General features: G+C 35.6%; 1 protein-coding gene across 8 annotated transcripts in view; it reads right to left on the bottom strand.

Annotated features, from left to right (window-relative positions):
• Positions 1–12,500, bottom strand: part of LOC106875714 (tRNA-dihydrouridine(20) synthase [NAD(P)+]-like) — an 80,014-nt gene that overhangs the window by 31,727 nt on the left and 35,787 nt on the right. For all 8 annotated transcript variants that reach the window (XM_089349187.1, XM_089349186.1, XM_089349183.1 and 5 more), the window contains exons 4-7: positions 10,744–10,835; positions 6,258–6,301; positions 4,351–4,411; positions 248–295 (exon numbers count right to left, since the gene is read on the bottom strand). In XM_089349187.1, coding sequence (XP_089205313.1) covers positions 248–295; positions 4,351–4,411; positions 6,258–6,301; positions 10,744–10,835 — 245 coding nt within the window. The remainder of the gene's footprint in view (positions 1–247; positions 296–4,350; positions 4,412–6,257; positions 6,302–10,743; positions 10,836–12,500) is intronic.

Raw genomic sequence — 12,500 nt, 5'->3', positions numbered from 1 at the left:
CTTGTACAAACAGAACTTTTCCACTGATTTAACACACATTTTTCTCAGAACCTTCAGAACTGTCTGAATATTATGTAATTAGAAGCAGTTTAGAGATATTAATCAGAAAAAAATATAATGAATTATCTAGTTAGTGAAGCACCAAGAACTAACAGAACAAGGAAATCAGTCTGCCGACTGAGATTTTATTGAAATAAGAAGGAAGTTTATTTGCAGAACAATAATATAGAATTAATTTTAAACATACCTCTTTAACTTTTTCTGGCTTCTTCAGAAGTGCAGCTCCCATTCCACCCTAATGGTAAGTGATTAAACAGAAAGACAGAAAATTTCTGTAATGAAACTTTATGGATGTAAGAGACTTACAGATTATTTTCCTTATGTACAGATTTACTTTAAACAGAGAAATACTTTAAAATTAAATTAGTTACATTGTAGCACTATATTATTTAATCTTATTTTCAGAAGGCATGAGATTAAATATTGTTGTATAAACACACAGATTTTGTAGATCAATACGTAAATGCATAGAAAAGTAGAAAAATATTAAGAGACAGGTCTGAAAAGAAAGGAATAAAGAGGGGAGCAAGGAACAATAGCAGATAAATAGAAGTAGAAAGTAAGAGGTTTGTGATATAAGGCTGGAAGGTGTGAGGTGTTTCAGAATGCAAAGCAGCGCATCTGAATCTAAACATGGGACTGAAAGCATGTACATAATGTAAGAGGTATACTTGCTGAGAAAAGAGAGGTATTGGAAGAGGCAGCTATGTTGAATACAGAGAATTGTGTAGGTGAGAGACTACCAAAGAAGAAACAACTATAGGTTCTAAATAACCATTAAGGAAAGAACTGAACCATCAGGGAGAATTGGTGAGATACTAAAAATATCAGGTGAAGTAGGACATGCACTAATCACTTGCATAGTTAATTAAGTAGTTCAGAGGTGTTGTCCCATATAACTATTGTAGAGGTATCATTGTCAACTGCTACAAGAGATAAAAGCAATGCTCAAGAAAGGAGCAACTACAGAAGTATCACTTATAGACAAAAAGAGCTGCAGTAGGAAGGAGCTTAAGTAGGAAGAGAATTAGCTTACATGAAATGCAGTTCAGCTTGGTGCCATGATGGGGAATTACTGATGTCCTTTACTCCATAAAGTAATATCAGCTTTTAGTTAAAAGCAAGAAAGCAAATTGACCTGGAGAAGGTCTTTGGTAGTGTTTCGTGTTTTGTAGTCTGGTGGTTATTAAAAAAACTGGATATAGATGAATGGCTTGTGAGAGCCATGTAGAGATGCTGTCATCAAGGTGTGAGTTAGCAATAAATTCAGTATGGAATTTAGCATGCAGGTAGGTACTCTCAGCTCCCATCTGTTTATTATAGATATCCAAGTCATAACAGAAAAATTCAAGATTGGCTGTGGTAACTCCTGTATGTCAACAACCTAGTTCTCAAAGGTGAATCAATCAAAAAGTTACAAGTCTCAAACATGGAAGCAGGACCCAGAATGAAGAGGTTTAAAGTAAATGTAGCTAAGATAAAAGTCTTAGGTAGCAAGAAAGGATGTAGAACTATTGTCATTTAGGAAGTGGGCAAGCTTAATATGCAGAAAAGATATAAATAAAAATTCTACACAGTGTAGCCAATATAAGAGTATATGAGAGACGCAGTGGGATTACAAGGAGGCTGAGAGAGAAGGAGTTCATATGTTGCAGATGCACAGGGATACAAAGAGAACTAATGAAATAAACCCTTTCAAATGCACAGAAACCCCCCTAGAAGTTGACAGCTCCTGTTTCTTATGTGGCAGCAGTGGTGGGTATTCCAAATGCATAGTGGCCAAAATTAGAAATGGGCAGAAAAAGTTGAGATTGGAAAGTCTATATGATGCCTGTTTATAATGTGTGATACTGCACAAAGGTAAAACAGGAGTACTGGATGCATAAGAAAAAAATGAGGTGTCCATTCTGTGCTGGATGTATAATGTTAGTGTACATAAATGAACACAAAATGGGCTGACAGCAAAACTGAATGCAGGAGGTATCAACAATGATGTGTAAAAGAGAAGACTGTGCTGGAGTAGACATATGATGTATATGAAGAGTGACAGTCAGTCAAGTGATACAGGTGGAAGTAATTTGCAGAAGAGAGAATGAAAGGAAGATATGGAAAGAAGTAGTGAAGACTGATTTCAAGAGGCTAAATCTCACAAAGGAAGTGACAAAGGATTGCAATAAATGGTGAAATATTGTACTAGAGAAGACCTGACCAACTTATACAAGCGGGGGAAAATATGATGATAATTATTAAATTTCAGCTCACAGTGCAAACAAGAAAAATAAAAATAAAATAGGATTTGGCAAACATGAAAAATAGAAACTTTTCTTTTTTTTTCTTAGATTTTAATACATGACAATTTTAAAATTATATATTAAAAATACGACAGTATTCAAATTGGATTTAGATGAATGGCTTGTGAGAATAGTAAACTAAAATATGAGAAAATATATTTATACAATATATATATATATATATATATATATACACACACACACACACACATATATGTAGATATACATACACACACACACAACAGTATTGAAGAGAGAGAATGGAATGAGAGTTCAGCATCATGTTTGATGGATAAATATTCTTTATTTGTGGATTAATAATGTAACTAAAGGTTTCATATGGAAAAAATTTCCATAATTTCCAAGCAGTCTGCTTAAAAAGGCTGGTAATCACCTCCATTTTGATGAGAAATGGAGGTAATTACTAGCATTCTTAAGTGGATTGCTTGAAATTTGCGAAAATTCTTTCCACATGAAGCCATTGATAGTGTTAATCCAAATATATACATATGGGATGCTAGCATGGAAAGCGGACATTAAATGACGATGATGATGATGATTATATATATATATATAAATATTGAAAGAGATAGAAGGCTAAACAATGCAAAATGGACTGTAAGATGAAGCAACGAAAATTAAAAGTAAGTCACCTGGTAATCTTTGCTTATTTTTTTATTGTTGTTGCTGTTGTTCTTTAATCTATCCAATATTTTGGGACCTAAAATTCCCTTCATCAGGGTTAAAAGGAACTTTCATTGGATAATGTTCCAATTTCCTCTCTTCAGGATAAAATTTTGATTTTGATTAAAATTTTTTCTTAAATTATTTTCAAGCGTTTTTGATGGTTGTTTCACTTTCCACATGAATGACATCAATTGCTAATATAGTATTTCGCAAAATACTGTGTGTGGCAAATGCTCAGGGGCAATAAATACTGAAAATGTGCAGAAAACAGCTTCCATCACATGACAGGGGGAAAAAACTAGAAATAATTGATAGATTCCATTACCTAGGTGATCAAGTCATTGTCGTGGCCGATGACAGTACCGCTTGATTGGCTTCCATGCCAGTGGCTCATAAAAAGCACCATTCGAGCATGGTCAATGCCAGTGCCGGCTGACTAGTCCAGTGCCTGTGGTACATGAAAAGCACCATTCAAGCATGGTTGTTGCCAGTGCCACCAGACTGGCTCCTGTGCCGGTGGCATGTAAAAAGCACCATTCAAGTACGGTCAATGCTGGTGCCAGTGGCACATAAAAAGCACCCACTACACTCTCGGAGTGGTTGGCGTTAGGAAGGGCATCCAGCTGTAGAAACTTTGCCAGATCTGATTGGAGCCTGGTGCAGCCTTCTGGCTTGCCAGCCCTCAGTCAAACCATCCAACCCATGCCAGCATGGAAAGCAGGCGTTAAATGACGACGATCATGAGTGGTACAACAATGCACCGATGTTTACTGGAAATAGCAGTTGATAATATATGATGCTATAGTAACGCTTCACTGTATATATATACTGGCAAAGATGTTTGTAGGCGGCAAACAAAAAATTTCATCTTACCTGTAGGAAGAACATTAAATAAATGTACAACCCAGATGTGGATAATCTAGGATCTAGATTTTGAACTTTCCAAATTACGCTTGTTAACGTAAAATTGATCAGTTCTCCTCCGCTAGATTCACCTAGACAAAATTTCGAATGTTGCTACATCAGTGCCAGTATACTTATCTGAACGCTTGCCCGTTAACAGACCGAGAACACTGAAAAAACCTTGTGAGTGGATTTGGTAGATGGAAACTAAAAGAAACCCATCAGTATATTTATAGGCATATACACATGTGAATGTAAATACATGAGTGTGTGTTTGTGTTTGCTTGTCTTGACATCACATGGTAGTTGTAATTGAGAGTCACTGTCATGCAAGCAGGGTCATTCATTAATACCAAAAATACTTTTCAAAATACCAAAAATACTATTAAAATGTTGTCTAGGTACATACTTTTATAGAAAACTCTTTTGGACAGCCCATGTTGACATCAACAGCAGTGACACAATCTTCTCTACAAATAGAAGGTGAATTTTAGTTACCTTATATTTATCAATAACTTTAAATCATTAAACATTTTAAAAGAAACTTCTAACATGTATCTTTTACTGATAGCTATTAGAACTAGTTAAAATACATTTTGGGTAATGCAAACTATAATTTAATGTATTATACAAGGTAAACTAGGTACAACTTGAAGTCAAATGTGTTCACATCCATTTAGAATGCTACTATAAACAAAACAAAGTTTGTTACTAGACTCTATTAGTATCAGCTTAAGTCAGAAAAGAAAAACAAGCTGACTGTCAGAATTCAAACATCATATTCATTTGCCCAGCAAAATAAAATTATGCATTAATTATGCTAATTAAGTCATCATATTTGTTTCAAATTTTGGCACAAGGCCAACAGTTTAAAAGAGAGAGCAGGTCGATTATATCGACCCTAATGTTCAACTGGTACTTATTTTATCGACCCTGAATGGATGAAAGGCAAAGTGGACCTTGGTGGAATTTGAACTCAATAATTAAGTCATCATATTGATAATTCATTGCATGATTTATGTTAAAATAACATATAGGTACAGTTATAGGTAATTTTACCAGGGTATATGTAGCATCAAATATAGTGTGCAAGAGAGAAGACTGCACTGGTATGGCCATGTAATGCATGAATGAGGACAGTTGCATCAATAGGTGTTGGTCGCTAAATCTAGAGGAAACATATAGAAGGGATAGACCCATGAAGACATGAGATGAAGTGGTGAGAATGAATCTATAAACATTAGAACTCACAGAAAGGATGACAGGGGACTGAGACGCCTGGAGGTTTGCTGTGCTTGAAAAGACACATCAAGCTAAGTATGGTTGCCCTTGCATACAAGCTCATCCATTGCAGCCCTCCAGCTGAGCATTCCTAATCTTGCATCCGTTGGATGTGTAATGTCAATGTGAATACCCGTCAGAGTGTAAGTATCTTGAGAGAAAAGCTGAACATTAGAAGCATCAGTTGTGGCGTGCAAGAGAGACGATTGCGCTGGTATGGACATGTGGTGAGAATGGAGGAGGATAGCTGCGTGAAAAAGTGCCACACCCTAACAGTTGAGGGAACCCGTGGAAGAGGTAGGCCCAGGAAGACCTGGGCTGAGGTGGTGAGGCAAGACCTTCGTACATTGGGCCTCACCGAGGCGATGACTACTGACCGAGACCTTTGGAAATGTGCTGTGCGTGAGAAGACCCGGCAAGCCAAGTAAGATCGTTGCCAGTGCCCCTGGACTGGTTCTTGTGCGGGTGGCACATGAGATGCACCATTTTGAGCGTGGCCGTTGCCAGTACCGCCTGACTGGCTCCTGTAGGATTTTCGAGCGAGATCGTTGCCAGTGCCCCTGGACTGGCTTGTGCGGGTGGCACATAAAAGACACCATTTCGAGCGTGGCCATTTTCGTGCGGGTGACACGTAAAAGCACCCACTACACTCTCTGAGTGGTTGGCGTTAGGAAGGGCATCCAGCTGTAGAAACTCTGCCAAATCAGACTGGAGCCTGGTGTTGCCATCCGGTTTCACCAGTCCTCAGTCAAATCGTCCAACCCATGCTAGCATGGAAAGCGGACGTTAAACGATGATGATGATGATGATGATGATGATAACATGCACAATGTAGGCTTAATCAAAGCTATGATCTGAAGGTGATTTACTTCAAGAAAACTATTAAAAAAAATTGAATATCTAATACAAGAATTTTGATCAAAGCTTGTGCTTATAAAATAAAAGATTAATATAAAAAGCAATAAATGCTTTTACTCATATATATCTTCTGAAATTTCCATAAATAATAATCATATAGCAAACATATCAACATACACTTTTTTGGCAGATATAAGAGCCCGTTTCGCATCCGCTGTTCCCTGCAATAATAATAAGAAAGAAAACATGTATTCATTATATTCAATAGATACTGTTCATAAATGATAGTTTCCCAAATAATTTAAAAACTGGCACAAGCATGGCTGTGTGGTTAAGGAGTTTGCTTCCCAGCCATATGGTTTCAAGTTCAGTCCCACTGTAATGTACTTTGAACAAGTGACTTCAATTATCACCCTAGGTTGATCAAAGCTTTGTGAATGGATTTGGTAGAAGGAAAGTGAAAGAAACCTACTGTCTATATAGATATAGATAACAGGCTTCTTTATAACCATGTACGTGTATGTGTGCACGTGTGAGTTTGTGTGTCTCCTTGTCTTGACATCATGCGATAGTTGTAAACTAGCTTCACTGTCATGCAAGTGATGCAATTTATTTAACTAATCATCATCATCCTCATCATCGTTGTTTAACGTCTGCTTTCCATGCTAGCATGGGTTGGACGATTTGACTGAGAACTGGTGGACCAGGAGGCGACACCAGGCTCCAATCTGATTTGGCAGAGTTTCTACAGCTGGATGCCCTTCTTAATGCCAACCACTCCGAGAGTGTGGTGGGTGCTTTTACATGCCTCCGGCACGAAGGCCAGTCAGGCGGTACTGGCAATGGCCACACTCGAAATGGTATATTTTATGTGTCACCTGCACAGGAGCCAGTTCACCGGCACTGGCAACGATCTCGCTCGAATGTCTTTTCACGTGCCACTGGCACAAGTACCAGGAAGGCGACATTGGTAACGATCACGCTGGTGATATTTACGTGTCACCGGCACGGAAGCCAGACAGTTGTTCTGGCAACGATCACGCTCAGACGGTGCTCTTAGTGCTCTACTGGTACAGGTGCCATCACAATTTTGCTTTCGCTTGCCCCAACAGGTCTTCGCAAGCCGAGTTTAGTATTCCTACAAATTTAGTTCGATTTCGATTTCACTTGCCTGAACAGGTCTTCGCAAGCGGAATTTAGTGTCCAATGAAGGAATATTACGTGTAAGTGGGCTGGCTACATCCCTGACAGAGGCCTTGGATTTTGGTCTCACTTGGCTTGCTGGGTCTTCTCATGCACAGCATATTTCCTGCTTGGAAACAGGTGAGAGTTGGCAACAAGAAGGGCATCCTGCCACAGCAAATTCCACTTGATCCAAGCAAACATGGAAAAGTGGACATTAAAATGATGATGATAATAACAGGCAGAAATGTGATTTAGCACAAGAATATATTTCCAGTCTGCAGCTCCACTATGCTCCAAATAAAATAAGGAACAGCTTCAATATTGGCATTGGTTGATCTTAATACAATTATCATCACTACATACATTAACAGCAGACTCAAATATAATTTTTCAATTAAGACATTTGTTGAACATTAAAAAGGAGAAATAGATACAAACTTCATCTCTTTTTGAAATAATATAGAATTGCTTATTATTATTATTAATAATAATAATAATAATAATCATTTAATGTCCATTTTTCCGTGGTTGCATGGATCAGGCCAGAATTTGTTGGGGAAAGTTTTCTACAGTTGGGTGCCCTTCCTGTTGCTAACCCTCATCTGTTATCAAGCGAAGTAATAAAGGAGCACTCTGCTGGTTACGACGACGAGGGTCCCAGCTGATACAATCAACAGAACAGCTTGCTTGTGAAATTAACATGCAAGTGACTGAGTAATTCACAGACACGTGTACCCCTAACGTAGTTCTCAGGGAGATTCAGCGTGACACAAAATGTGACAAGGCCGGCTCTTTGAAATACAGGTACTACTCATTTTTGCCAGGTGAGTGGACTGGAGCAACATGAAATAAAGTGTCTTACTCAAGGACGCAATGCGTCGCCGGGAATTGAACTCATGACCTAACAAGCGAAGTAATATTTTTCCATGGCCAGACATGTGACATGATTTTCATGGAAGATTGGAAATGAACAACATAGCTTGTATTATGGTGAGAATTGTCTACTAGTCATCACATGATATCAAAACAAGGGTATACACACATACATATCTATCTATCTATATATATAATAATATTAGGGACAAAATCCAATATACCCATGCCAGCATGGTGATGATGATGATATACATATATATAAAATAATGAATATAAAATCAAAAAGGAAAAATTCAATTGTCACTGTGACAGATGATGCAGGGGTAGCACCTACATTGCTAGAAATAAGGAAGCACATGTCTATACACTGACAGGAGAGATAACATACATACATATATATATATATATATATATATATATGTGTGTGTGTGTGTGTGTGTGTGTGTGTGTTGTGACAAGCTTCTTTCCGTTTTCCTCAACCAAATCCACTTACAAGGTTTTGGTTGACCAGGGGCTATAGTAAAAGATACTCATCCAAAGTGTCACATAGTGGGGCCGAACCTAAGACCACACGATTAGGAAGCAAGCTTATCAACCACAATCACACTAGTGCCTATTTAATAAGTATAACTGAGCCATGATCCTGTACATTATGAGGGGGTGCTGAAAAGTTCCTGGCTTTGGGTAAAGGAAAATACAGGAGGATCAGTTAATTATGATTTTATGTAGCATATTTCCCTCTCAGATTTACACACTTATTACAGCAGTCTTTCAGTTCTTCTAAGCCCCATAAAAGAACTTAGAAGGTTTGGCCTCCAGCCAGACCTTTTGCGATGCCTTTAAAACCAGGAACTTTTCAGCACCTCCTTGTACATTACATTCTTAGATATAAATAAATGGAGCAGGTAACAAAGATCCTCTTATTGGTGAAAAAAACAGAAATTACTGGAAATGAGATCAAAGTAATGCACAAATGTTTTCTCCACTAGAAAACTCTTCATTGAAATAATATTAATTAATATACATGGTAATTCAGAAGTCCTTTCAGCATTTAAATTATTTTTCAAATTTTTCATCTTTTACTTGTTTCAGTCATTTGACAGCGGCCATACTGGGGCACTGCCTTGAAGGGCTTTTTAGTCAAACGAATCAACCCAAGGACTTATTTTTTAAAGCCTAGTGCTTATTCTATTGATCCCTTTGGTTGAACCACTAGATTACGGGGATGTAAACACACCAACGCCAGTTGTCAAGCGGTGGTGGGCACAGACAGACACAAAGACACACAGACACAGACATGGAAATCTAACCTGTCATTGTGGTTTTGTGGCACAAAGCAAAGTAGGCCTAGCCTTCCATTCGAGAAAACATAGTAAATGATTCACAAGCACTCAAGTAAACTGAATCCTCCACTTGTTCCATTTGCCAAAAGGTTTGCAAGGCACCAGCAGGCCTCAAGAGACACATTTGTGTCCATAGAACATGATTAACGCTTTTATTTTATTGAACCCTCATTTGTTGTTCACAACAAGAGAGTTCACCATATATATATATATGATGGGCTTCTTTCAGTTTCCATTAACCAAATTCACTCACAAGGCTTTGGTTGGTCTGAGGCTGTAGTAGAAGACACTTGCTCAAGGTACCCTGCAGTGTGACTGAACCTGGAACCATGTGGTCCAGAAGCAAGCTTCTTACCACACAGCTATGCCTGTTTTTTATTTTTATTTTATTTTATTACAATTTTGGCTTTATATATTTTTAATACCATCTTTGCAAGTTTGTTGTGAATATATCTTTCATTGATAAATAGATTTATATGTTTTTTTTTAGAAAAATGTCATTATAAAAAGATGAGACACTGTTCATTGTCCTTAAAATGATATAATATGATGATGGTATTGTACTATTTTAGCTGTGGTGGTCCAGGTGGCTAGTATATGAAAAGCAGGACTGTAGACCAACAATCCTTGAATCTCTGAATTGAAGCAGTTATCAGAGGGAATTGAGGTCAGTTAGTGGGTAATGAAAGCAGTGGGAAGGTGGATGAAAACTATAAAGAAAAGGTGGGTGGTATGAAAAAAGGATAGCAAGAAGGGTAGGAGCAATACGTACATTATGAAACTTCACTGATCTTATGTGTTAGTCACTTCATATTAATGCTTACTAGACTTTGAGGCTTACTAGACTTGAGTTGTCACAACAGTATAAGGCTAATATTTTAGCTAAATTTAAGGCAGCAAGCTGGCAGAATTGTTAGCACACCAGACAAAATGCTTAGCAGTATTTTACCCATTGCTATGTTCTGGTTTTAAATTCTGCTAAGGTCGACTTTGACTTTCATCCTCTCGGGGTTGCTAAAATAAGTACCAGTTGAGTATATGGGCCAATGTAACTGACTTACTCCTTTCCCCAAAATTGCTGGCCTTGTGCCAAAATTAGGAACCAATATTTCCCTAACATCAAATATCTACACACTCTCTTTAATTTATGTGGTTGAGAAGGATATCTTAGGTGAAAGTTCTTATAACAATAATATATTTAAAAGTTTATCCAGCAACAAATCTTAAAAGCAGAGAAAATGAAATGTAAATATTCATACCAACTGGAAAATGACTTTGGATTTCTCTCGGTTGCAGGTACGAAATACAACAGTGCCATCAGATAAAGTAAAATCCAAAGTTCCCAACGTTTCTGAAACATAACATTAACTTCTTTCATTATCAATTAAAAATTGGCAATTCATTGATGAGAGGCTTCTTATAAAATTTTGCAATTTTCTAGAACCCAAAACTAATGTATACATGTGTATATATACACACACACACACACACACACACACACACATATATATATATATATATATATATATATATATATATATATATATACTCGTTTACTTGTTTCAGTTATTTGACTGCGGCCATGCTGGAGCACCGCCTTCAGTCAAGCAAACCGACTCCAGAGCTTATTCTTTGTAAGCCTAGTACTTATTCTATCAGTCTCTTTTACCGAACCACTAACTTATGGGGACATAAACACACCAGCATCAGTTCTCAGGCGATGTTGGGGGCACAAACAGACACACAAACATATATATGTATATATATATATATGTACGTATATGTGTATATATATATATATATATATATATATATATATATATATATATATATATATATATGTAAATATTTGTATATATATATATATATGTAAATATTTGTATATATATATATATATATATATATATATATATATATATATATAAATATTTGTATATATATATATATATATATATATATATATATATATATATATATATAAATATTTGTATATATATATATATATATATATATATATATATATATATATATATATAAATATTTGTATATATATATATATATATATATATATATATATATATATATATATATATAAATATTTGTATATATATATATATATATATATATATATATATATATGTAAATACTTGTATATATATTAGTATATATATATATATATATATATATATATATATATATGTAAATATTTGTATATATATATATATATATATATATACAAATACATATACGTACACACACATATATATATATATATATATATATATACAAATATTTACATATATATATATATATACAAATACATATACGTACACATATATATATATATATATATATATATATATATATATATATATATACAAATATTTACATAAATATTTGTATATATATATATATATACAAATATTTACATATATATATATATATATATATATATATACGTACATATATATATATATATATATACGTATACGTACATATATATATATATATACGTATACGTACATATATATATATATATATACGTATACGTACATATATATATATATATACGTATACATGTATATAGGCACAGGATTGGCGGTGTGGTAAGTAGCTTGCTTACCAACCACATGGTTCCTGGTTTAGTCCCACAGCGTGGCAGCTTGGGCAAGTTTCTTTTACCGCAGCCTCGGGCCAACCAAAGCCTTGTGAGTGGATTTGGTAGGCGGAAACTGAAAGAAGGCAGTCATATATATATGTGTGTGTGTGTGCTTGTGTGTGTATGTGCTTGTCCCCACCAACATCTCTGTAACATAGCAGTTCGGCAAAAGAGATCAATAGAATAAGTACTAGGCTAACAAAGAATAAGTCCTGGGGTCGATTTGTTTGACTAAAGGCAGTGCTCCAGCATGGCCACAGTCAAATGACTGAAACAAGTAAAAGAATAAAAGTATATATATATATATATATATATATATATATATATATACACACACACATATACATACATATACAT

Source organism: Octopus bimaculoides, chromosome 3 (genome assembly GCF_046866305.1).
Source record: "Octopus bimaculoides isolate indiv1 chromosome 3, ASM4686630v1, whole genome shotgun sequence".
Classification (NCBI taxonomy): Eukaryota; Metazoa; Mollusca; class Cephalopoda; order Octopoda; family Octopodidae; genus Octopus; species Octopus bimaculoides.
This window is presented reverse-complemented; position numbering and strand designations above follow the sequence as displayed.